Source organism: Pagrus pagrus, assembly GCF_965226575.1.
Source record: "Pagrus pagrus genome assembly, chromosome: 10".
Lineage (NCBI taxonomy): Eukaryota > Metazoa > Chordata > Actinopteri > Spariformes > Sparidae > Pagrus > Pagrus pagrus.
In genome coordinates, this window is record NC_140194.1 from 14518566 (window position 1) to 14546297 (window position 27732).

The 27732-nt window shown below is 42.5% G+C and overlaps 1 protein-coding gene across 7 annotated transcripts; it reads right to left on the reverse strand.

Annotated features, from left to right (window-relative positions):
• LOC311263773 (uncharacterized protein) lies at nucleotides 1-25373 on the reverse strand. Of its 7 annotated transcripts, none has more exons than XR_014623401.1 (10): nucleotides 25237-25347; nucleotides 24956-25092; nucleotides 17018-17366; nucleotides 13046-13120; nucleotides 11859-12161; nucleotides 10575-10692; nucleotides 8147-8420; nucleotides 7832-7963; nucleotides 4538-4601; nucleotides 1-2510 (listed from the first exon to the last, which is right to left on the reverse strand). XR_014623401.1 is itself a non-coding variant. In XM_084364082.1 (10 exons), exons 2-10 carry the CDS (start codon nucleotides 25005-25007, stop codon nucleotides 2498-2500), a joined length of 1392 nt encoding a protein of 463 aa, XP_084220208.1. In that variant the 5' UTR covers nucleotides 25008-25019; nucleotides 25237-25373; the 3' UTR covers nucleotides 1-2497. The 7 variants fall into 7 exon arrangements, 6 of the variants coding, with proteins under 6 accessions (XP_084220208.1, XP_084220205.1, XP_084220204.1 ...); XM_084364082.1 differs by having other exon boundaries at nucleotides 4538-4650; nucleotides 17018-17329; nucleotides 24956-25019; nucleotides 25237-25373; XM_084364079.1 differs by having other exon boundaries at nucleotides 4538-4650; nucleotides 24956-25019; nucleotides 25237-25373.
• Between the last annotated feature and the right edge of the window lie 2359 nt (nucleotides 25374-27732).

Here is a 27732-nt window from a genome sequence, read left to right on the forward strand (position 1 = left end):
TGGGGTGGATATATTTATTTTCTCAAGTCATCTGCAGTACAAAATAGACCTCCAGGTAACAAAATAGCCACGACTATATTGAAAACAACAACGCTATCAATATGTAAAGCAACAAGCTGAGAAACACTGTGCAATATATAGAAGCTATGATAAACTAAATGAAATAAGCTCAGAAGTAAATGAAAAATAATGCTCAGATCAGACAACATTCATTATGTACCATTGCAATCAATGGGAGTTTGATTTCTATTGAAAACTGAGAATCTCTTTAGTAGACAGTGACAACGTTTGCAGTCCAGTGGCACATTGTTACATTAGTGTATGCAGAAATAACATTGGTCAGGCATTGCTTATAAGGTTTATGTTTAATGACAGATGTTTCAGAAAAGATGTCAGTATGTTTCTGAAATTTAGCTGACTGGAAAAACCAGGAGTCATATTGCTCTTTCTGGCAAATGCAATCTAAATGCATGCAATGACCACACCACCTTTGAACAAAGAGGTACTGAATATGATCAGTGATGGTTTTTCTAACGTAACGTCACCATAAATAAACATTTACACAGCGTTTAATTTGGCTATCAAATATACGATGCTCTTCCAAAATAGAATAAACTTTCTAGAAAGCTAGTACAAATGGATTTAAGGAATATTTCTCCCAAAGTACTGTATGTCACATCTATTTACATGGAATACAAAGTCAAACAGAGTCGACATAAATTAGATATTGTGCTTCTATATGTTTTCTAGCATGCTATTCAGTTCTAAAATAGTCTCACAAAAAAACATTTCACAGATGTAAACAATAATCGGAGTCCTTCCACATATACATATATTTATTGTAACTGATGCTTAAACAAACTACGTTTTTCTGACATCTTTCTATTTACATATTTTGGAACCATGTTCGTTTCTCAAATGCCCTCACAACTAACTAACCCTGATCTTTCACTTCAGTCGCATCAGTGGTTTCATCTAGCTGCGAACTCTGATTACCAAAACGCTTGGAAAAACCGAGCTGTTTAAATCCCGCTGGAGTTCTCCACGTCAAAATCAAAATTGAGTTGAAATAATATAGCTCCATCATCCGAGAGTTTTTCTCCCGAACCTTTTCTCGCACATAACAAAAATATAGCAAACAGTGCAGCACTGGCTGCAAGATTTCAGATCTTCAAAGTGACCTGTGAGCAGAAAGATGAATCAGAAATACTGCGCTGACCTTCCAGGCATCTTGCTTAACTGATAATTAAAGGGGAAGATGGGAGACACAGGACTCTGTGTCTCACTCGGCCAGGCAGCAAAGCACATAAATGAAAAACACTTTGAAGAAGAGCAGGTTCTCGTCATACACACTGGGCTCACATTGACAGGTGCTTAGTTATCAGTTTGATAGTTCAAAGTAGGAATACGGTGGCAGGATCGTTGTTACGGTAGGCAGTTATTAATTAATGCAAATTTTGTGACAATTCAGTTTTTCCAATTTGTAGCATTCATTGCATCTAGTATTTGGGGAAATAACACTTAAAGGTGCAGTATGTGAGAATTGGCCACCTGTCAAATTCAAAACCAATAGGGGGCAGCATGTTGGTAGTGTAACCGCTAACTGCTGCTATATATAGTTGCTGTTAGCTAGTTAGCTAAGTTAGTCATGCAGCTAGTGGTCCGAAATGGAAGTAGCACGGTAGTAACAAAGGAGCTTTGGACTGGGACGGGCTGGGGCTAGCTGGATAGCATGCTAACTTTGGTAGATATCTCTACAACACGATACACAAACATCATAACGTCAAAACTGTTTTCATTTTTGTATGTTTTCAACTCAAATCTTACATATTGCACCTTTAATATAGTCTATCGGGAGCTCATTGCAAGAAAGAAAAATGCAAACTGTCACTTCAGGGGCACATTTCATGGATTTCAGTGCATTAAATGTCCAAACTCCATGTTTGCTCGTTATTATCAGACACAACTATGAACAATATTGAAGCGAACAAATAAATAAATAACGGTTAAATAAACTGAAAACCAGTCGGTGCACATTAATAATCAAAACCTTCATTTTCATCACATTTGGTAGCTAAAGGAGAGAAAATGAACACGGACACAGAGGAGGAATGACACAGCACTTAGCGTACATTTAGTGGAGTGAGATCGTGTCCTCGTGTGGGCTCTCCGCAGGTCAACTCATCATCAAAGCCGATCTCAAATGAGACCGAGCACATTATTCTCGGTACGTGTGTCGATGTAGTACCTTCTCATAGAGACCACATTCTTCCATTTTACATTTTCTACTACACAGTGGTCAGCTGCATCACATTTAGAGAAACTCCGGTTCAGTCTATAGACATGGCAGGAGAGAACGAGGAGCTGGTCTGAAGCAGACGTCTGTCCCTGTGCGGCTGTTGCCCATCCAGTCAACATCGGACGAGAGCTCTCAACAAGCTAGTCATCAATAGCAGCACTGCTGTGGCTGCAGTGATGGTCAAAATGGAGTTCCAACCTACCTCACTCCCCTGAGGGCAGACAGGAAAACAGTGGTGTTAAGAGTCAGAAGACGCTAATAATCAAAATAATGAAATATGCTCATTTGCTTTCTTACAGAGAGTCAGATGAGGAGATTGTTACCACCTTACATTAATTATAGAGGTGGAATGAGGAGGCAAGTAGCTTAGCTTACCATGTGTAAAAACAAGGGGAAACAGCTAGCCTGGCTCCGTCCGAAATTCAAAAATACATGAACTCCCACAAAGAGGTCATACTAACATGTTGCAGCTTGTTTGTTTAATCTGTACACGAATAGAACGACGAGACAACAACAGTTTGTGGGTTCCGCCCAGCACTTGAATGCTTTCTGCTGGCTGTGGTGACGATGAAGACACAGGGAAGTTAGCGCTACAGCTTCTAACTCCCACGACGACCACAAATTGTTGGTTTATACATTTGTGTACAGATTTAACGGATACGATAGTGTAAATCACTGAGCTGAGACAGAGCCAGTCCGGCTGTTTCCTCCGGTTTCCAGACTTTATGCTAAGCTAACCGTCTCCTGGCTGTAGCTCCATATTTAACACACAGACATGAGAGCGGTATCAGGCTTCTCATCTGACTCTTGGCAGGAAAGCAAATAAGCATATTTCCCAAAATGTTAAACTATTCCTGCAAATGCCATTAAAGGAAATATTCTGTTAAATAATTTGCCAAACTGCCCACCCGCCCCATGTCCACCTTCCATAAATGCTTCTTATCATTATTTACATTCTTTCACTGAAGAGTTTTCCAGTGAATTTAGACCCGCCCATAAAAAACAACACTCCAAACTACACTAACTGAATCTCCAGCAATGATTTATATTAAAGGGTCAGTTCACCCAAATTAAACATATTTTCCTCATGTACCTCTTGCGGTATTGATGCAGGTGTCGTGCCCAAGTTTTGAGATGTTTAATCTTTCACGCAGAGCTGTGGAAGCATCATGCTGCCACTGCCGCTCTCATTATAATAATATTTATATTGTTTATTTATATTGTTATAACGTGAAAAGTTTCCATGTCGTAATAAGTGAAAATATCTTGTTATAACAATAGAATTTTCATGTTATAACGTGATTGGGATCCATTTTTCTTTTTCTGGTGTGGCGGCATGACGCTTCTGTAACAGCAGAGGTGAATCAAACAAAATCTTTTCAGAAACATTGATTATTCTGAATAATCCACAGAATATTGTATTATATATTGAAATACCTTCTTCTATAGACATTATCACAGTTTCTGTGAATTATCCAGAAAACAACCCAGATTCCAAAAGAGTTGGGACGCTGTGTAAAATATCAATAAATCAGAATGTGACAATTTTTGTCTTATTGATATTGATATATACGCAACCGTAAACAGGCTGTTTTACCTCATCAACATCATTTAGTTGCTCATATTACTTGCTTATTACCTCCGCAAAGGAGGTTTTGTTATTGCCCTTGTCCGTTTGTTAATTTCCACAAAAAACCTGGAGGGAGGAAGCATCTCGGCCCAGAACAGACCCCATTAACTTTCTGTGCTGATCCAGATAAAGGGACAGATTCAGGTTTTTTTTTTTCAACATTTGGGTTAAGTTCTCAGGGATCTAATTGATCCATGCGTATTTAGGTTGTTTGTATCTATGAGTGAGTACAATCTGATGAAGATCCAAGATCTGGTCAGCCTTAATCATGGTTAAGCAGTTATGGGTGGTTTAAATTTTAGATTGATACGGGACTATTGAGTTTGATATTGGCTTGATTAAATTAAACAAGACTGTCGGGCCTTGGAAGAGGCATGCGCTCTACTTAGTGCCATTCTTGTTACAAACTCTCCTCACCAAGTGTATCGAGGTAAGACAGAATAATCACACTTTTATCTTAAAACCTGAGCAAATCAAATCAAAACTATCTGCACAGCTAGAGACCGCATGTGAGAAACTGTGTTTTTATGTTATTTGAGTGAAGCGACTCTTAAATCTGTGTGTAAGGACCATACTAAGCATCAGATAGAGGTAAGCTCCTCCCATACCTTGCCCTCTGGGACGCCAGCTCCGACAACCAGCACCAGACCACAGCCACTATTACAATCATTCCTATGAAGGGGATGGAGAGAACAGGGTGCTCAGACGGATGGATGAATCTCTGAGGAGGGAAATAAAAACAAACACAACGACCATGGGAATGAAGGGAATGAATGAAAGAATGGATGGACTCAAATAATACACAACACACGGATAAAAACGGTGTGACGACAGCACAAATGGACCACCACTACGAATCGCTAAATTAAAAGTGTGACATGGACTATGGCGGTGATATAAAAGGGAGAGGTTGTGATGGAGTGGTTTACATTTCCCGTTAAAACAAACAATGCATAACTTTATGGTGACATACACATCGACTCAATGAGAGAATGTGCGAGCAGTTCTGTGCGGCATCTATTGGCTGCGTGTGATGTTATGGTGAACAGAAAAGAAAGACGTACAGCGTGAATGTTGTGAGCAGCATACGGTGGTGTTTTCTTCTCTCTATCCTCGTTATATAGCTCATTTGTTTTTTATGTTTTGCTTAATTTATAATCGTAAAGGCTGAGAGGTCATGGACATTTAGAGAACAAGGACAGCGTCAGAGACAGGCACGGGTAGACAGTTTGACACAGCGCAGGGACATCTCATCACTGCTGTTGTAGACAAAACACAGAGTTCAGTCCGCTTTGTTTCCGACTAGAGGAAACAGAAAGGACCACACTCTTGTTAGCAAGCACAGTCGTTTGTATCGCTTCCAACCGATTTCCAAAAATAGCAGGAGTTTTTTCCTTTTTTTTAAGTTTGTTTGTTTTGTAAGATTTTTGGATGCATAATTCTGTTGAATAGAAATCAACTTGCAGGATATTGAGTGTGTCTTTGCATGGTAATGCAGTTGAAACCACAGATTGTCCTCAGGCTGGTGCCACACTCTACTGCGCCAGAAAGTCAAAACAATAAGCGAAAGAAGACATCATGAAAAGGACAATCAATTTGGTGCTGTAGTTTCTTGCATGAGGAAGGTTGCTGTTCAACTTAAAGGGGCTCTATGGAATATCTGTGTTGGTCTGACAGCCAGTTGGTCTGACAGCCATGTCATCAACATTAGCTACTTTTGCTTCTGTTTGGTCCAGCAGCATTAAAAAACCTAAATAAATCCTCCACAGGTTCGTATAGGCAACTGAGAGAGACGGGGAAGGTCTCATAGAGCCCCTTTAAGAGTTTTGGATGTTAGTGTTTTCTGTAAGCAATAATTGTGTAACTGTGACAAAAGTTTAAAAAAAACGATAGCTGTTAATTGTTTCAAATCATGTTTCAATTTACTGCAAGTTGACTTTCACACAGCATTAAAATGAACCAAAATAATTGTAAAGCAGAAAAAAAGCATTCAAAAATCTAAAGGTGCCAAGTTCCTGTAATTACTTTGGTCACACTCAGTAGGGTACACAAATCAACCGTTAAGTAGCTGCTCATTAGCATGAATATTAGAAGCATATTGGCTCCTTATAAGTCATTAAAAAGCACTTATTAATGCCTTATTCTTTATTAACATAGCAATATAACTACTAGAACACTAACAAAGAATTTTCCCCTCAATATTTAATCCTGATTATCGTTTTTTGAGAGTAGGTAAGGAAGTTGTCGTAGATGAATTATGATCTTAATATGTGTTGATCAGTATGGACCATATAAGGTGGCCGTACCACAAGAATAGTCCTTCTCCCTTAAAGTTCACCCAAAAAGGAAAATTCAGTCATTATCTATTCACCCCCATGCAGATGACATTTCATACTCCACAAAAATTCTCCATTTCTGGAGCTTCACAGCAAAACGGTGTGTCATAATTCTCCAAAACAACTGAAGTAGCTCGGGACATCATCTTTTTTAGGAGAATGCTGCAATGCTGTTTTGCTGTGAAGCTCCAGAAATGTTTTGTGGACTATAAAACTTCACTCGACTTTCCCTCGGCATTGAGGTGAGTAGATAATGACTGAATTTTCATTTTATCCTAACCTTATCCTTCATAAATACGGTCTGTTCTTATGTAACAAAAAACTACAAGTGTTAGCAGTTCCCTAATAACTCTAAACGAAGTCTGTCTAACTCAGAACATGTTCCCCATCCTAAAGTGAGGTCTTGCTCATAACTAATTCACCAGTTAAACCTGTGTGGGTTTATAAGTGCCAAACCAACAGTGAATTAGTAATGAGCAAGCAACTATATATTGTTGCAGAATATTGTCATGCAGACAAAGCTTTAATAAGTGCTTTATTATGACTAATAAAGAGCTTATACGCTAACAATATGCATTCAAATAAGCACCTGGTTAATGTTAAATATGTGTACTCTAAGACGGAGTGAGAGCGTTACTTTACTTTTTCTCTTTTGAACAATATCTGACGCCGACATAGGATTCAGCGATAAAGCAAAATAAGCATTCTTCGCTCGATGCCTGAATGCTTTTCTGCAGATTCTGTGTTTTTGTCCAACAACAGTATTAAAGCATCGCTGTCACAGAGAAGTTAGAACACAGACACAGTGGGAGGAAAGGTTCCCCGGCCCAAAGCACACAATAAATACTGATATGGGCTGACAGGCCAGGTCAGTTCATATCAGAACATGTATCGCTACAGTATGAGACACATAAAAAGTGGGCTCAACAGACACAGGGTACAGTAAGTGTGATGTGAGGCGTGTCACGTGTTAGTTGACAGTGTGGGTGCAGAGAAAAAGTTATGCTCTTTAACCATAGAAATCATAATCACAACACAACCTGTTCTACAAAATATATAAGAATAAGCCAAGAATACAAAGCTGACCACACAACTTAAATGTCCTAAAGGTTGTTATCATAAATCACTTAAATTTGTCTAGAAGTAAGGGCTGCAACTCATGATTCTTTTAATTATCAATTAATATGCCAATTATTTTGATGATAAATCGATTAATTGTTTAGTCTTGAAATGTCAAAATGGTAGAAAATACTCATCACAATTTCAATTGTCTAAAACCCAAAGACTTAATTTATGATCATAAATGAGAAAGAAGAACAGAAAATCCTTATATTTAAGAAGCTGGAACCAGCAAATGTGACATTCTTGTTTGCAAACATTTAATCGATTATCCACATGGTTGGCAAAAAAAATCACTAACCGAGTGGTGCATTGTCACAAAAACATATGGTTTGCAGTGCCGACATTTATCCTGGCGATTTAGTTGAATTACTGCAGCTCTAACAACATTTAAATCAGCTTTTTTACCATCTGTATACTATTATGTTATTCATGTCTGTCCCTCACCTGAGCCCCCCCTGACAGCTTCTCCAGCTCTGCCTTGCAGCGCTGCAGCTCCTCCTCCAGCTCTGCTCTCTCCCTCTGACTGCTGTCATACAGTACCTGCAGCTCCTGCAGCTCCATCTTCAGACCGTCGCACTGCAGGACACAGAGGTCACGTTCTCAGTCTTCCTTACAGCACTGAATGTATTCAAACCATTTTTACTGGATTTGATTGAAATCAAAAACAAGAATTTGCTAATAATGCTTGACCCAAATCTGTCCATGTTTTATTCATACGTTTAACTCCCCAGGTGTCGCTTCAACATGAAAGCATCATACCTCTCTCTGAACCTGTGAGGCCTTCTCCTCTGCCTGTTTGAGCTGGTCCCTCAGGGAGAAGATCTCCCCGATGCCCCCGTTCCAGCTGGTTGGTGTCGCGGGCTTCCCATCGAATGAAATATTCTTCTGGATGGAGGCGTCGACCAGGCGGCAGTTCTCAGACTGAGCCATGGTCATGTAGCTCTCTGTCATGACCTCATCAGGGCCGCTCTCCATCTCCTTCCCCTCTGTGCCCTCTGCGTCCTCCTCCTTCAGTGACAGGTAGACGCTGGAGCTGGACGAAAATAAGAAAGGATATGATATACTTTAAACATCTAATAAATGGGCTGCAAATGGGTTACCAATTTCCATGATCAAAGGCTGGAAATGATCGTTTTATGTGATAATCAGAGAGCTAGTTAGCATATTTCTGCTTTGTTTGGCACATTCAGTATGCAGAGATTTCATTATGGTGTACACAAAGTCTGATAACTGCTTTTTCACTCTTTTTTCATGCCAACAGATGTATCTAACCAGCCTTGTAATAGGACTGCGAGGACTCTTTTCATTTCTGACTAATCAGTTTTTTTCATCTTATTATCAGATAATTGTTTAGTCTATAAAATGTCATAAATGAAAAAGACCCTATTATAGTTTCCCGGCTGCTCGATCCGTCTGACCAACAGTCCAAAACAGAAACTGAATGTTTTAAATTAAATTCCAGACGATGCAAAAACAGAGAAAAGCAGCTAATCACATTTCAAAAGCAGGAACCAGAGAATGTTTTGCATTTTTGCTTATTAATTTGATTGTATTGCTTCTTTTTTGTTAATTGTTGAAAATATGAATCCCATCACAAGGTCCATTAAAAGCTGTTCTATTCATCACGCCGATGCTGTTGTTACTTCTCAAAGTTCAATTCATCATTGTATCCTATTAGACATTTGCATAAAAATGTGTGAGATCTCAGTGAGTTTGACATTTGACCACAAAAAATTTAATCAGTTCATTCTTGAGTCCAGGTGGAAGAAATTCAATCAAAGCGTTCTGGAGATATTGCGTTCAGAAGAATGGGACGGATGGACGGACGACCTGAAAACATAACGCCTCCGGCCACGCAGAAGCATAACAATCTCACCACAAGGTCCATTAACAGCTATTCTAGTGTGATGCTGCTGGTGTTACTTCTCAAATTCTCACAGAAGCCAAATATCGCACATCTTTAAAAAAAAATCTTCGATACTTTTGTTTTATTTGAATATTTCTCTACCCCGGTTTCAAAAGACTTGGAAATGCTGTGTAAGACCTAAAAATGTGATGACTTTAAGATCCTTTTTGTAATAAATTCCATTTCAAACAGAACAAAGACAACATATTTTCATGTTTTACCTCATTAACTTTATTGATTTACATAAACATTGTCATGGTGTGGGCTTTTGGTTCAGATATTTCCTGTTTTTATTTTGAAGTTCTCTCCTCACGTGTCATGTTTTACTTTCACTTCCTGTCTGTGTGTTTCCACTGGCCTTTTATTTATTGATTAGTTTCACCTGTGTCTTATTAGTCTCTTCTCTCTTGTGTATTCAAGTCTGCGTCTTTCCCGACGTCAGTCTCGTGTTCCAGTGCATCTCTGGTTTGTACTTGTTTTGTAGTGTTTATATTTTTTGTACTTCTTAATTCCTGGATTTGCTCCTGCCGGCCTGCTCCTTCAGTTTTTGTTGCCTTTTGGATTTTACAGTTTGGACATCAGTTTTCAGATTTATTTGAAAAAGGTTTGCTTTTTGACCTGCCTGCCTTGTGCGTCTTGCCTTTGGGACCTTTTTGTTGGCCCGTAACGAATACATGCTTATTCTGAATTTGATGCCTGCAGAACATTTCAAACAAGCTGTGCCAGGAGCAACAAAAGACTGGGAAAGTTGTGAAACACGACTGTATAAAGGAAATGATTCTGTTTTTACTTTACGTTTCAAACAGCGTCAACTTTTTTTAGTATATGGGTTGTAGGACTGTTAACTGTGGGTTATTTCTCCCTGTTGAACATGTTGTCTTCTGTCTCCTTTTTCTTCTTCCTGTAAAACACAACTTCTGTTTTGAGTAGCGCTATAAATAAAGTTTTCACAAGATCTTCCTCAGCAGATTGAGTCTGCACTGTTCCATCTGCTGGAAGGAAGATCACGTGATGCACTCGAACACTTTTAGAACAGCCACTCCATGGATCTTATTTGGGGACTGTGTCGTCGGTCGATTTATTTTCTGTCAATCTACTAATCAATTAATGAACTAATGGTTTCAGTGTGATCCCTCGTATGATATTACAGCAGCGCAGTGATTAAACAGGTGGCCGGCCTTTTCTAAGCGGGACATGATGCGGGGGTAGTATTCCAGAGGGTCTCCCCTCCAGCTGATCCAGTAAGCACAGCTGACGAGTGAGCAGCCATTGACCTCTCACCATGTCCTCTGTCTCTGCAGCAGCTGCAGCCTCTCAGAGAGACGTCTGTTGTCCTCCTTCAGGGTCTGACACTCCTCCTTTAGCATACGGCACTCCTCCTTCAGAAGGTCCACGTCACCTGACAGAGCAAGGAGGGTCAGAGATGAAGATGTTAAAGAGGATGCAGGAAGTAGTGCTCGCTATTAATCCTGTTGTTTGCGGCATTAGAGAATGTGTTTAGAATATATTAAAGGAGTAGTCTGACATTTTTTTTTAAATATGCTTATTTGCTTTGTGTCTGACTTGATAAACTGATTACCTCAAAATTGCCAAGTTAAGTAGAATAATAACTTTAAGTTGTTAAAACTTTTTTACTTCGTACAACTTTTAAATTCAATAGTCCACTTTACTTCCATCCAACAATGAAAACATCCACCTACCAGCACCTCTAAAACCCACTTACTGAAATATTAGCTTGTTTCATGCTTACAAATGGCATGCTAACTTCAGTAGATATCTCTACAACACAAGTGTTTTTGAGTGTTTTGAACTAAAATTCTTACATATTGCACCTTTTAAACAGAAATAATATACATAATCTGTAGAGAAACTAAAAAAAATGTCAAACTGTTCCTTTAAAATAAACGCCTACAGTGAGTTTGACTGCACTTGCATTATAAAACACATTCTGGGAGATGTTTTCATGAAGCAGCACGACAACAATATAACATGAACTCTCCTCCCTCAGTCCCACCCCGGCCTCAGCTGCAGATCCCAGCGGTGACATCATGTGTTAGAAGTGTGTGTCCCTCCCCCTCATGACTTCATGTCCCTGGTATCCTAAATGCAGAACACACATCTGCGCACATGCACACACACAAACACACACACACACCACTCCCCACCCCACTGCAACACTCAGCAGACCCATTTGTAATATTTATTAAACCCCACAAATGATTTATGTGCTTCGCTGCAGGATGCTAACATGATGTGAGCACGGAACGAGAACATCCATCCAACATCGTGCTTTGTTTTCATAATATCAGACACAAAGACTGATCATGGGCTATTTGTGCAAGTTGGATAAATTCCATAGTACATGCAGAGACAGTGGGTTGTGTTTTTTAGCATGTCCTTCCCACTGATGGTGTGAAGATGAGGCGTAAAACCAAGACATATTGGATTTTAACTTTAATGTACTTGTAAGTAAAACAAAGTTGTAAGGGAGGAGAAGGTACCAAAACCTCCTCCACCTGCCTTCCCCATCAACCTAAACCTGTCTTCTTGCTCCTCATCCCTCACCCTCTCTCCTCTCGACCTCCCTGCGCTGGCTCTTCATGCTGATCTCGGCTCTCAGCGTGGTGATCTCCAGCTCGTACTCCTGGGTCTCCTCGCTGAGGCGCTGCAGCTCGGCCCGCCGGCGACACAGCTCCTCCTGCAGCGAGGCGATGTCGTTCTCCCTCTCTGCCGCCGCCTCCTCAGCCGCCTGCTGGAGCAGGAGCACCTCCTCCTGGGCCACGCGCAGCTCCTCCTGGGCCTCGGCCAGCTCGCTCTCCTTCTCCTCCTCCAGGCTGTCCATCTCCTCCTGCACAGAACGCAGCTGTGCTGTGGGGAGAGGAGGAGGAGAACTTCAGGTTTTCTTTATGGGGGATGTGTGGGTGAGACTGCAGTATCAGTATGGGAGTATATATGTGTGTGTGTGTATATGATCTTACCTGTTTTGCAACAGTGGGCCTGCATGTGTTTGTGTGTGTGGGCGGTGTGTTCTTCCACGTGCATGTGTTTGTGTGGGTACTGTTTGAAAGAGGAGCTGATGTAACTGACGGTAACAGACCGTTTTTCAGGGTCAGATCAGATCATTAGTTTACTGTTTTCAGGAATAGAACATCTCCAACTCAGTAACAACAACCGGAGCAATTATACAAGGAAATGGCGATAAAACCGGTAATAACTCAGTTAAATAGTTCAAAAGTAATTCTCAAACCAATGCAGATGCATCATAAAATAGTTTAGCGCTCCCCAAACGGACCAAAAATATCTTGCAGCTTCAATAACTCCACTCCTCCTTTTTCTATTTTTCGTTGTCTCTTTTCGTGTAAGGATTTGATTTGTTTACTGAGATTTACAGTGTTTTCCTAGTCCTTGCTTTTCTCTTTTCTCTCTCTGTTCTCGGAGCCATTGTGTGTTTTATTCACCCCTCATGGTCGCGTACAATGAGGCTCTATGAAGAATAACCGTTTCAAAAAATTGGTCACAAAAAAGAAGAAATAACTACTGAAAAATAAAACGAGTACACCCAAATCAATAAGCCAGCTAATAAGCAATTAAAGTGTTCTTTCCAATTACATCCAAATATACCTATTCAGCACTAGTGGGACAAGAGTAATCAAGAAATACATAAATAGAAATTTAAAAAAAATGATAGAATAGTCTTGTTTTCTGGGTTAATCAAACAACAGAACCGAGCCGGGGTTTTTTCATGTCGATACCTTGTAGATTCTGAATCTGACGTGTGAAGGCTTCAGCCTGATGGGCACTGGCTAGACGCTCATCCTCCAACAGACCTGGTGGTGAGGAGAACAGAGGTGAGGAGAGGTGAGAGGAGTGGGGAGAAGTGGGTGAGAGTGGGAGGAGAGATAAGAGGAAAATGTCACTTCAGCAGGCCAAGAGAAAGATGACAACTTGATAAGCTGTTCAACCTTGAGGCATGACTGACTGACTGTCTGTCTACCTGCCTGCCTGCCTGTCTGTCTGTCTGTGTGTTAATACAATGTGAGCTGGAGCATCAGTATTAGTACATTAGATTTCAAATATCCGTTTTATAAGGTAGTGATCTCAACAAAATAAAGCAGATTGTTTTGGCTGTTACTTTCACAGCTTGCTTTATTCGCCATTTTTGCTTTTATCTTAGTCATGTCGAGCCATTCCTGCAGATTCACTAGTGGTTTTAATAAGAGCTGCGACAAGAAACGATTAATTGATTAGTTGTCAACTATTTTGTTAAGAAATCTGTTTTAGAAAAGTCAAAATTCTCCGATTTGAGCTTTTTTAAACGTGAATATTTTCTGGTTACTTAACACCTGTATGACCTCCATGACTCTAAACTGAATGTCTTTGGCTTGTTTTAGCATGTTAGCTTGCCAATATGCCAACATGAACATGATAAACATTGTACCAGGCTAACTTCAGCATTTAGCATTGTCACTGTGATCATATTCGCATGCCGACATTAGCATTTAGCCTAATACAGCTTCACAGAGCCGCTAGCATGAGCGTAGACTCCTATTCTTGTTTTAACCGGAGCCTGCAGGTGGTGAAAGAACGGGCAGGGGAGCAGAGAGATGGGAAACGTTTGCATCTTAAATAGACTGCCAGATTGCGAGGGTGTGTTTGGTGGACGACTGTGGCGAGTGATGTGTCACGTGTATCTAACAGCGCAGCTCGGGCAGACTGCTTGCATCGCATGCTTCCATTTAATCAACAATTTTCACAGGGATTATGGACACTTTCTGACTTTGAGCTTTTTTAATAGTTTTTTTTTTTTTCAATGCTGTCAGCACCACAAATAAAATTCACTTCACCTCCATCGTTTTAATGGATCAATTTGCCTCAACCAACCCTTTAATCAGCAACATCCTGCTTCAGATTCTTGGCAATAATTTCATTCCCACTGAGTATTTCTCATTTCCTGTCTTGAGATTTTCACAGCCTTTCAATTTGGTTCAGAACTTTGAGTCACACACCCACCATCCCACTTTTCTATTTGCGTCATACTGCAAGCAGTTTATAACCGGTGAGTGTAGCGTGATTGGCAGCTCTTATCACAGATCACCTATAGTCAAAGTTACCCTTGATATACTTCTATACCACACCTCAAGTAATTCTCCAACCATGCGCACTCATCACCCCCACAACCCCCCCACAAGCTGCCTGAACAGCTGACCGTTCTCAGTGGGAGTTGACCATCAGTGATTTCTCGATGTGGTCCAGGACACCCAGTCTGGAAGCTTCCCTCAGCATGCACGCAGTTGTCTGAGGAATGTCTCTACTGCTGCCAGACCAACAACTGAGCTCACCACGCCATGTCTCTTAGTATGACACACACTCAAGACACACACACTGAGCTCACCGAGGCCCCATTCCCAAGGCCTTACTCACTGCTAGTGTCCCTGGAAGTTAAGCTCATCATTTCTAAGGTATGATGCGAGGCTCCATTTAGCGGTGATGAGGAACTGACCGTGTCAGTGGCTGCTTATAAACATTTATGCTTCTTCGCGTTGAACTAGATTGTGATGGACGGGAGGTGTCTCAGGTGGGGAGTTAAGCTGTCCAGGTAGAGGACGGGAGGTTTTCTTCCACGGTTGTGTGTAAAGTTGTAAACAGTCAGTGCGATGCAAAGCATGATGTTTATTTCATTTTACTGTAATAATAGTTAAGGTTGAGATCTCGCAGGAATCAATTCCCACGATATCTTTCAACATAAATGAAGACGATTCATAGAGAATACTCCAGATGGCAGATGAAAGTGTTTAATTGTGCTGCGATAAATTTTTTTTACACCTGTTTTGCTAATTGATGATTCACTTGAGATTAAAGAGCAACTCAGTTATTTGTCAGTCTGGGTGTTGTTCTCATATATTGTCCACTTTCTTTGTAACATTTCACACAGCACCTCCACTGAGATTTGAGAAAGCTGGTCTCATGAAATGCAAAGGCAACGACAGTGTTGATCAGTTGTAGTAAAATAAGGCCCGTTGCATAAAAGTGATTGCAATTCATCAATGAAGTGTCACAAATGACTGTTGTGTCATCGTTTGGGGGTTTTTGGTTTATTGATTCCCTTTTCTGTCTGTTTTCCCGAGTTCTGTTCGTTGATCACTCTCTGTGTATTTAAGCCAATGTTTCCTCCTCACACTTGCCTGGTGACTTTCCGATTTTGAATTTTTTGAGTTTGGACTTTGGATTTCAGCTTTATGTTAATAAAGCTCGCTACCTGCCTCTGTGTCTGCATTTGGGTCCGCACCACTTTGCTATTGTGACATGTTGAATGCAAATTGCAGGTAAAATGTACGAGCTGGGCTCTCACACGTCCCTGGTGTGCACATACAGCTTGTTTTGAAGAGGAACTTACATCATGCTGTGCCTGCATGGCACAGCGTATCCACCTTCCTGTCAGCTTGCCACTGATTTACCTGCCACATTTATGCACACATACTACTTTCCATTATATTACATGGGGAAGTGACTTGCATTTATATCAAACTTTTCTACTCTACCAACTACTCAAAGCGCTTTACAGCACTTGTCACATTCCCCTTTGCACACGCAATGGCAGAGGCTGCCGTGCGAGGTCCCGGCCTGCTCATCAGCATCCAAACCAAAGCACCTTGTGACATTTCTCTTCTCAGTCATTCACACATGAATAGCTATCAGGAGAACTTTGGGGTTTGGTATCTTTCCCGAGGACTCTTCAACAAGCAGCCATTAGTGTAGCCACACAAAGCAACCTGCTTCCCATGTAGCTTGTGTTTATTTTATGGAAATAGCGGCAGCAAGCACAAGAGGATGGTTAACGTCTGCGCACTTCTGAATTACAATTTAAAATAACAAGCCAGACATTGTGCAGAGTTGTTGAGATGATTGACGGAGATCCCACTTGTGGCTAATTACATTTCAACTGTTAAGCAGTTCACTACAACAGGGATTTTCTGTCAGTTTGGCTCAAAAAAAGTGTGAGAGGACTCTTTCTAAAGTTTTTGGGGAAGCTGCAGTAATCATAATTGTTGGATCAATAAGAAACGTGCAGTTGATATAGCCTCAAACAGTCAACATTGCTCCTGCACTGCCAGGTATTTTTCCCTTTCCCCCTTCTTGGGATGAATAACTACTCTGTACAGACTCTACAGACCGTGGTGCTGACAGTTATATGTTGGCCAGCTGGTTATTTTCTAACATTAGCTAAGATGAGATGTGACTATATACAACGTGATGTATCCGTGAAGATCTTGGCATCAATATAATGTGACTTTACATCATAATGTTACCTTTCAAGAAACAGAAGCGTCTTAGTCGACGGTGGTGGCGATGGACAGGATAAACACAACACCTTCCACAGGGTCAGGGTATCGAGAGTCGCTTTTTCACGGGTCCCTCAACATCTTTAAACCAAAATCTGCATTTCACACAACACTAAAATGTTGTCTCAGCTAATAAAAATAAAAAAGATGAGAATAAGACCGAGTTTCCCTTTAAATGCCAGAAATGTTTCCGAGGATGGTGAAGGCTTTTATTGATGTGGAGGATGTCTGTGTTCATTGTCATGCTGTAGATGTGTATTTCAGGTCAGATGGCTGTTAAGTAAATAATGAATAAAAGATTGTGATAAAAGAAGATTAATGATTCAAGGCATTTAATAATGAATAAACACTATAAGCAGTAACATCCAGGGCTGGAGGTCTCACCTTGCAGCTCGTGAAAGCTCTCCTGGTGTTTGTTGGAGGTCTCTCTGGCGTCATCCAGCTCCAGCAGCAGCTGCAGCACCTGGGCCTTCAGCTCCTCCAGCTCCTGCTCCTCGGTCAGCGGCTCCTGCTCCTTCCTCCTCTTCTCCTCCCCTTCGCCTTCCTCCTCCTTCAGCTTCTTCTCCTCCCCCTCCTCCTCCTGAGCCTGGTCCATCTCCTCCTTCTCGTTGTTCTCCTCCAGGATGCCTCTCTCCTTCGCTGTGATCTCGTTGTCCATGGTGGGGCTGCACTCTGCTTTCAGATCGCACGGGTCATCTGATGGAGAGATGACAGCGCTATTAGAAAGGTATGCCTGACAGGGAGAGAGAGGGAGATAGAGAGAGGGATTTACAGGTGACAAACCAGTTTGTCATCACCCAAATTCAGTCTGCTGTTGAGACTGTTTTCTTTTGAATCAACAGCACCATCTGGTGATTGAGGTGGCGCTGGCTGCTTTGCAAAACAACCTCTTTTCCACTCATTTCCTTTGATTTAAATTAAATTTCCCAATAATTTAAACATACAGAATTGCTGACAATACTCTCAAGAGATCAGAGGTGAGATTTTGATAGAAAAGGAACAAGAAATCCATTCTTTTGGGGAAGAATGCGTCAGATTATATTCCTAAAACGTCCACTGTGTGAAGGTTTTGACACTAAAGCTGTCAAATGAGAAATTATTATAATATAAGACATGTTGCTTGCACTTGATTACAATACTGTACATGTTTGCATCACATCCCTCTTATCTGCATACTGAATTTAAATATCTGACCAGTAGGTGGAGCGAGTTAGCCGACACAATGCGGAGAGAGAAGGGGGGAGTTGGGCCTGTATGCTGAAGCAATCACTATGACTCACCACTCAGCAATGCACCTCGAAGTTCATAACAACACAAGCTAGCACTCATAGTAAGAGAGACGTGACAGAAGAAGACAGATCTCTCTTATTACACGCTTGTCCGCCTCTCTTTTCTTTTTGATTTCCTCGTCCTTGTTGTAGACATCCCGGGCTGCATCAGGAGCCGTTGTTAATGTGAGCCCGTAAAGCCCAATGAGACATTACAGACAATGTAGGGCTCCACTAATAAACCTGATTTGACGTTATAACAGCTGTTGCTTGCAAGAACTGCAGAGACAAATGTGGAGCAGGTCAGGAAACTAGAAAGGAGGACATCATTTACAGCACAACAACATGACGGTAAACGCTCATTTGTCCGGGAAGAGAAGTCTTTTCCCATTAGTCAGATGAGATTTGCTGTGAGGCAGGAGAGGCCAGAGCTAAACGAGGATTACATTCACAGTGTTACGTTGTTCTGATGTGCAGTTAACAAGTGAAAAAAATAAATAAATCACTCAGCTACTGTCTAAACCCAGGACATTCTGCTGACATCTCTCTCTTTTTTCTTTATAACGTGCCTTCAGGGGTCAAGTCCATCTCAGAGAAAAATTGATATGTAGCATCACACATCTCAGGTTCGAGTGGTATCCAAGTGCTTTAAAATTGCTGTTTGTACTCGTGTGAGGATTGGAGAAGAGGGAGTCCTGCTTTCCGTGTGACAGGAATAGAGAGACGTGACGGGGAAAAAGGTGCAGCAGGGGACAGAATCAAGCGTTAACTAAAGATCTGCCTAATTAAGAGCGATGCTCACCGGTGTAATCTCGACTCGGGGGATGCTTCCATTTCTTCTGGTAATTATTTCTCTGCCTTGTTTTTCCCCCTCACTAGATGTAACTATTTCCATCACATCCAGACACACGCAACATACTTTTTTCTAATCATATCTGTGTGACATTAGCAGCAGGCTGCACCCTTTATTCCTTCCTGTCTCATAATAATGTTAATTTAAACAATGCAGCCCCTGAGAGGCAGGCGAGAGGTTTCATGAGCACCGGGCTATTTTGTCATTAAACTTTGATGCCGCTGTAATGAGTTAGTCATAAAGAGGAGCGCTGGAGCCGGGTGGCAGGGAGAGAGAGCCGGAGCTGCTTGTATAGCCAGCGGCAGCTAAAGGCCATCAAGAGACAAAAGGCTTCCCAATGAATATCACTCACATCTAAATCCTCCAGGATGTCTAGCTCAGGGGGTAATAACTCGGGAAGCTTCGGCTCATGTGATTTGTGCTCCAATTTTACTTCTTTGTTTTTGTAGATGAAGCATTCAGACTGTCCTCAAATGGGCACAAACCGCAGCTGATGGGAAATGGTGACACGGTAATCAGATTACAGTGAGAACACAGCGAGAATGAAGTATCACACACTTTTTACACAATCCTTAGGACATCCGCTAATATCTGACAGATGTAGCGTTCAAGAAAACTCTTCTCAACTTTCTTCACCATACTTTGAGGCCATCTTTCAAAAGAATCACCTGTGGCACCTCTCTACATATTATTCTGCAGCCATTAAAGGAACAGTTCGGCAAAAAAAAGAGCATTCAGTAATTGCCGACTCACCCTCACGCCGATGGAGAGTCGGGGTGAAGTTTCATAGTCCACAAAACATTTCTGGAGCTTCACAGCAAAACAGCGTTGCAGCTTTCTTCTAAATAACTGATGTAGATGGGGACTTGTTTTGAAACGTAAAAAAACAACACAAAAAAAACTAAAATGGCTCCATACAGCTGCTGAGCTCACAGCACTAGCACGCATCCCATCTGATGTGCGTGCACAGGTTTGACGAGGGTGTAAATATCGTCTTTTAAAATAAAATTGGGATCTAAAGACTTCCAGAGACTTGGACACAGGACAAGCCGTGTGGAGCTTTTTTTCAGCTGTTTTTGTTTAGTGCCGATCTACTTAAGTTGTTTAGCAGAATGCTGCAACCCTGTTTTGCTGTGAAGCTCCAGGAATGTTTTGTGGACTACGAAACTTTCACCCAACTTCCCATCGGCATGACGGTGAATGGACAATGATTGGATTTAAATTTTTAAGTGAACTTGGCCTTGAACGCTATAGGACCCCCTTACAGAGCCACACCTGCTATCTGTCCTCGGGTCCCTGCCTTCTTAGCTTCACCCAACAGCTTGATAATCATTTCCCTCCTTGAAGAAGCTTTTATCGTCTCACCTTGTGAGTGAATGTCAAACACGTTGTGCAGCAGAATCAGCTGCAGTGACACCTGTGATCACTCCACTGCATTCTTGGCACACTGTTGGTCTTTAGTCACGCAGGGATTGCATTAGACATGGACGCTGCATGCATACAAGAGCAGGGGAAGTCATCTCAGGAGCAGCTCCAGGGAGAGGATGGCTTTATCTAGCTACAGCACATTCCTTCGTAATCACGTGGCAGCAAAACACATTGAGAATGTCAGTGCACAACATCGTGGCACTTTAGAACGGAGACAACAAGCGGGCCGAGTGTTCGGAATAGCTGTCCGAGATTAAATTGAAAACGTTAATGTGGCAACACAAGCCCTTTGTTTTGCTTCTGATTCGGTGTTCGGTGATGGAGCGGGGAGTGTAATGAAATTTGCACTTTGCAAAATTGAAGAGCAGAGGGAGGATTTTAGCAAACAGATGCATGCTGGGAGAGGCGTGGATGTGGGACATAACCCAGGAACCACATGAGAGCCCTTCAGTGCGACACTGCAGATAGAGTTATAGCTCTGTTTATTAACTGCAGCGACGGACTGAAATTCAATCTCACACTGTGATAGAGTAGATATATACCGAAGATATGTCTGCATGTTTTCAACAACCTCGATCTTCATGTTTCAGCCAGCTTTATGTGCCTTTGTGTGGTACAAAGCAGTTTTTCAAGAGCAAATGAGTCCATTCTCTCTCTGTGACTGCTAGTTAAATATCTAATTTTACGGTATTGAGGGAAGCATCTGCAGTCAAATCAGCTGTGAAAAAAGAAAGGACTGCTCGCTTGAAACAGGAGCTGGAGGCTGACTACAGGTGCAGTGTGATGGGCACCTTGTGCTGAACCAAAAAATGGGATTAAGCAGACACCTGGTGGTGCTGGTGGTGCTGGTGGCAGTGATAGTGGCACATGAGTGTGTGTGTGTGCTGCATTTTGGTCTGTGATTCTGTAGTTTATATACTCTGTATGCACATGTACTTGAACCTAAATTATGTAGACATGCAAGCTTGCATATCACTTTGTTTTATATCCTCCTTATGTACACATATATGATCACATAAGTGGTAGGTATCTGTATGTATGCCATGGTTTTCTGCAGCTGTGTAGGAGGCCATGCATAATACACACCACCCCCTCCTACCCCAGCTTTGAAGCCAGCCCAGCTCTGATGCTGTAGCTTTTCCCCTGCACTGGCACACTTCCTCAGCAACACATAATTCAGAGCATGGAGGTGGGGGGGGGTCGGAAAAGGCGGAGAGACCGTGTGAGAGCAAAAGACGAAAGGAGGAGAACACAATGAGAGAGATGCGAGGAAGGAGGGCACTCGAGCTGCTCCGTGAAGCTCACAGGAGTCAGGTGGAGCCGTAGTGATGGCAATAAAGCTGTGTTTTTGTCCACAGCGCTGCTCACCATGGAAACCTTTCTGTCTGCCACAGAGCCCGAGTGAGCTTATCAGCTGTCCCTCCAAATAGTGAGGTCACCATCATACGAGATTTGCTGACTTCAAACTGCATGAGAGAAGCGAGTTCTCGTGAGGTTAATGTGAGTTCAGCTCTTCCTCTCTCTGTACTTTGAGCCTGAAAACACCAGAGAGAGCGAGGAACAACGGCAGCAGCAGCAGACAACAAAAGAAACAGGAACCACAAGCAAGAGTTGGGCTGACTTAATGAGCCGCTCTGTTATTTAAATGGAAAATCCATGTTTGCACTTTCAAAGGGAAATAAGAGAAAGTGGGTCAACAGAATGGAGATGCATTGCAGAGAGTACTGTAATTTGGCCTCATTAGATGAGCATGCACAAATACTGTACCAGTGTGTACATACTGTAGGTGACTGATTCAGGGAATATGCTTTTTTTATGCCAACATGTGTAGCTGCGTGGGGGTGCTTGTTGTGTAGCTTTTCCATGAAGGGGATATGAATAACGACAGATAACAAAACATGACAACAAGTGATGTGGTAATAATCCATTTGATCACAAATCAGTGCCTCCCACCTGAAAGCAATCTCTCTGGAAGGTTTCGCATCAAGTAAATCACAAAGGAAACAGGGGGATACGATAGCTCGCCATGTTGCTGCTGAATTAAAGAAAGGAATAAAGACCCAGAGGGAGAAAGCAGGTGTGCTAATGATAGGTTGACAATGCAGAACGCTTCTGCGAGGGAGAAGAAAAGTGAGGGAAGGAAATCCATAAGATACGCTGCATGAAAGAGCTGCATGAGTTCACGAACCCCCTCTATTCACTCCAAAGTTTTAAAGGACACATTTTATGCTCATTTTCAGGTTCATTACTTTGCCTGTTTTCTGTTTTCTCATAGTTCAGTGTAGCAGCACTGTATTCCCTCTCTGTTTTAGCTCCTGTCTCTTTAAGGCCCCCCTCCGGAATACCTGCTTACTGGGCGGCTCGCACACGCCTGAGCCAGCACCGCTCACCATGTCTCCGGTTGGCTCTGTCACGTTTTCAGCTTCCAGGTAGCTTAACTTCTACCGTAAATACAGGCATAAATTATGCAAATGAGTGACATGGCGACATAGTGTGATGTCAAGAAGTCACGGAGTTAAAGGCGGGACTACTCGCGAGGCGTTTCAGGAGCATTGTTTTCTGCGGGAAAGAGGAGCTCCCATGAGTGCGGACTGTGGGCCTTTAACTTTCAAAACCTTTTACATGCACAAGAGCCTATATGACACACTGAAGGAAAAAAAATAATAGGTCTCCTCAAAGAATTTTCCATTATGCAACCTTGAGAGGATAAAAAAAAACATGTGGCACGCTCACTTTTGTCATAGTACATTGAAAGCTTGTTTTACAACTAAGCCCCAGAAGTCTGACAGGGGAAAGTGGGGATAGGGTGGTGCAGGAAGACATGTCACACTTTAAGTCTTCAGGGCTGAGAGAGAAGGAGCTGCGATACCTGAGGGTGGAAAAACAAGCAAGATTTGTTTTCCTTCAGCCCCTCGACTCGCCACGTTAAACACTGATGTGAGAATCTCACTTTGTTGTTTTTCTCAGAGGCCTCTGCAGCTCCCAGATCTACAAAGTTTGTCTAGGGCAGCAACTTTGCTGTTTATTAGTTCCAGAGAGCTGAGAAAATCCTGTTTGTGCACCCTTGGGAAGTTTCACTGCTGATGTGAGTTTCGCAAAGTGGAGAGGAGTGGAGAGGACAGGAAAGAAATGCTGTGTGGGCCGAGGCAGGTGCAAAGGTTTGCGTGTCTATGCAGGCGCGTGCCCGTGCATGAGTGTGTGTTGGAGGGTGCGTGGGCGGTGAAGAGAGCAGAGGATTGCGACTGAAAGAGGGGGAAGAGATATTGAGTGGGAAAGCAGAGAGAAGGATGGAGATGGAGAGAGGACTGGTCTGCGAGTAGTGCGAAGTGAGAGGAACAATACGGCGGCCGACGGTTGTAAGATACACAGACAGCTCGCAAATGTCAAACCAGCCTCTGATGGTGTTTTATTGATCAGTGGGAGCGTGAGAGCATCTGTATTCCCTGTTGGTAGATGCAGCAAGGGACTTTCCAAGCATTCATTCCCAGCAGGCCTGAGAATAAAAGCCTAGAAAATAACCACTGTTCAGAGCAAAGGAACAGAAAGGTGGCTCAGACTGAAGAGCTGAACTCAGCCAGGAACAGATTCAACGCACTTTAATCCATTAAGATCCCCAAGTGTAATTCAAAAAGATAGGAGTTAATACTAGCCATCGCTCAATCCACTTCCCGCATGCCGTACGTCTATCCTTATTAGGGTCAATCAGTCAGGATTCACGCTGCATTAACAGACACTTGCCATCACCGACGCTGAATTTCCGGCTCTGAAAGCATGCCTCGAGCTGTGAGAGGGAAGACGTCCCCAGAGTTAAGATAACAGGAACAAGCTTGTTAGGGAGTGAGGATTTACTCCTGAGACAGCATCCACGTTAAGATGTCAACACGCAGGCTTCACAGTGATAAGTTTAACAAAGGAACTTACTTATGTACAAAGTGAATTAATCAGTCTGCAGCTTAGAAACAATCCCCCAAATACATATGCTCCAAAGTTCAATTTTAGGACACAGGAAAGGGAAGCCAGACTCAGGCCACATGGTCAAAGTGCTGCTGACCTGCGAGTCCCTCCACACCAATAAACATCCTCCCAGCGGTGTCCCACACAGAGCTGCACTGTCTGCATTCAAAACATGCACACAACACCACACATCTTCTGTGTCGGGACACAAAAACACATTCCACACATTCTTCCCTGAACGCACAATCACACACTACTGATTGTGAAGAAGATGCATTGTGCACAAATGTCACACGCAACAACACAAAGTTACCAGACAAGGATTAAAGCTGTTGAACACAACCACTACATGCAAAGCAATGTGCTGAAATAACACCCAGCACTGCATTAGCCTCAGAATAACATGCAACACAGCCATCAGCACTAATGACTATATGATCTCTTCCCTCTGGCTGCCAGCCATCCATTACCTGGCAGCATGCAGCCTCCATCAAACGTCCACAGATGCCACAGCTGACTGTAATGCCCACTCGTCTGTCAGGCTGTCAGCTCGACCACAGCTCCTAATAAAGACGGGCTTCCTTCCACAATAATCTCCCCACCTCCTACCAGCTGACCACCTCTCCTCTCTCCTCTCTCCAGCTCCTCCGCCTCCTCAGTTCACATGTCTCACTTCAGGAGTAAACACAGGGATTTAAAAACATCGACCCTTCTCTACCTTTTTTTTTTTTTTTCTCGGCTGATCTGTAGTGCAGGGCTAAAAATAAACACACACACACACACACACACACACACAGCGACAAAAACAGCTGCACAGACCTGTAGAGTCCAAAGCCTCCTCGATGAGTGGAGGTAAGCGCAGTCCATCCATAGCCCCCTGTAGCTGCAGCGAAGAGGGAGAGACACAGAGAGAGAGTGGGCGAGAGAGGGTCAGAGGCTCCACACACCCACCTCAGCTGCAGGGGGAGAGAGACAGAGAGAGAGAGAGAGAGAGAGAGAGAGAGAGAGAGAAACACACACGGAAAGTACTGAGCGCACTGTCAAGTACACGCAGGCTTCAGTGCACACACACACAGACACACACAAACAAGGCTGTGTACCTCGGGAGAATTTGGGAGGATCCGGGGAGCTGAAGGCTGAGCTGTGGAGCGTGGGAGAGATGCCGAGAGGGGAAGATGGGAGGAGCACAGTGGAGGGGAAAGATGCTGTTTTCCAGACGGCAACGCTCCGTCACAGACCTCCCTCTCTCCCCCACACACACACATACATACACACATACACTCTCTCTCTCTTTCTCCCAGGTTGCACTCTGTTGTGTACACTTCTTACTTCCTCCATCTTTCCAGTGCCTCTTCTTGCTCTTTCCTCTTCCCCCCACTCTTAGTCTTATACTACACATAAAGACACCATTAACCATAATTACACTTACTCTGGACAACAAAGGGAATCCATAAGAAAAACAACACACACACATGCACTAAAAATAAGAGTTAAAGAGGGGAAAAATGTCTATTTATTGTATCGCAGGGGAGTTAGCATGCTAACCACTTAGCCCCAGCTCATAGTGGTCTAAAGCTCCTGTGCTAGCGGTGTGAAGGCTAACACACATCAGTTCCCAGAGCTCCCACTCCCAGTAGCTGCATGGCTAACTCGCTAATGGTAGCTACAGTTAGAGGCAGGTAGTGGCTAGTGCCAATTCTCACATATTGCACCAAAAATGAATGATTCAGTCATTATCTGCTAATCCTAATGCCGATGAAAAGTCGGCTGAAGTTTCGTAGTTTGCTAAACCTTTCGGGGGCTCTACAGTTAAAAAGGGTTGCAGCATCCTGCTAAAAAACAAAAGTAGATGGGGAAACGTAAAAAAAAAAAAAAAAAAAATGAAGAAAAGAAACATAAAATGGCTCCATACAGCCCCATGATCCCAAATGTATTTGAAAATGTGTGATTTACACCCTCGATGGGCCGGTCAAACTTGTGCTTCAGATGGGATGTATGCTAATGCTTTTAGCTTAGCAGCTACAGTGAAGATTTTTGCTTCAAGGATGCAATATGTAAGAATTGGCCACCTGTCAAGTTCATACTCAAAAACAAATAGGAGCCAGCATATAGCCAGAGTAACAGCTAACTGCTGATAACTGTATCTCCCAGTAGCTAGTTAGCTCAGTTAGCCATGCAGGTAGCAGTACGGATTGGGGGCTCAGAGCACCAGGGAAGTGTTGGTGTTTACACCGCTAGCATGAGAGCTTTGGACCGGGGCTAGCAGGTTAGCATGCTAACTCCACTAGATATCTCTGCAACACAATACGTCATAACATCAAACTGCTATTTCTTCATATTCTGATAATAATTTTAGTAAATGTTTTCAACCAAAATTCCTACATATTGCACCTTTAAAAAGGGTGTAAATTACGCCTTTTAAAATCAATTTGGCATCTTGGGGTTTCTGGAGACTTGGATAAGGCTGGACAAGATGTATGGAGCCATTATATGTAAGTCCCCATCAGCTTCACTTGTTTAGGAGAATGCTGCAACGCTTATCTGCTGTGAAGCTCCAGAAATGTTTTGCAGACTATAAAACTTCACCTCACTTTCAGTCGGCATGGAGGTGAGCAGATAATGGCTACATTTTTGGGTGAACGTATCCTTTAAAATAAGGTCTATATGTCAACATACAGACATTTTTTTGTTTTTGAAATAAATGTTTCATTCATATGAAAATCTTGGATTTCCTTTGATATTATAGTAGCCTTTTTCAAGTGTTAAATAATTTCAGATTTCAATCCACCAGCGTGAAAGAGTTGCCAAAGTAGTAGATCTCCGCTGAAAGGCAACACATTCAACCGCCAAGTATTAAATCTATATATATTCTGAGTACTAAATTCCAACTGGCTCATCTAATAAACAAAGTCCAGGATTTGAATATGTGTTAAGAGATAAAATATGATGACAGACAACAAACAGATTTCCAAAAGCAGCTCAGAGGATCACAGGGCCAAAACAAACTCCATCTTTGCTTCTGAACAGTGTTCATCACTCATCTGTCCACACACGAACACACACACACTCATGTACTGTATGTTCAGCCCTGATGAATTTGCCAAAGATGAGACCCAGACAGGCTGTTGCAGTGGAGGCTGACAGTTACCACTGCAGATTACTGATCATTTCCCCTCCATTGTTCATTTCCTCCCCTCCTCTTGCTGACTCTCGCTCTCTCTCTCTGTGTTTACTGCTAACGAACAGTTGCTCTCATGCTATAAACAGCATCTCAAACACCCCCTCCCCTCCGTTATCATCACTACCCTTTCTACACACTTGCAGATATCTATTTATCTCTCTCTATCTGTCTCTCACCTCTTTCTCTTTCAGTCGCTACCACATCTAGCAACTTCTGTGCAGCACACAATGAGCCAGAAGAGTGAGGTGTGCTGTGAAACGTGACTGAGAATATGTCAGCGTACAGAGAGAGAGAGAGGAAAGGAGGGCCAGCCTGAGATGTTCACTGGCCCAGCAGGAGGATATTCCTATCACGTTGCTGTCAGAGAGCAGGAAGTGCTTTGCAGACGCACACACAAACAATACAGACACATATG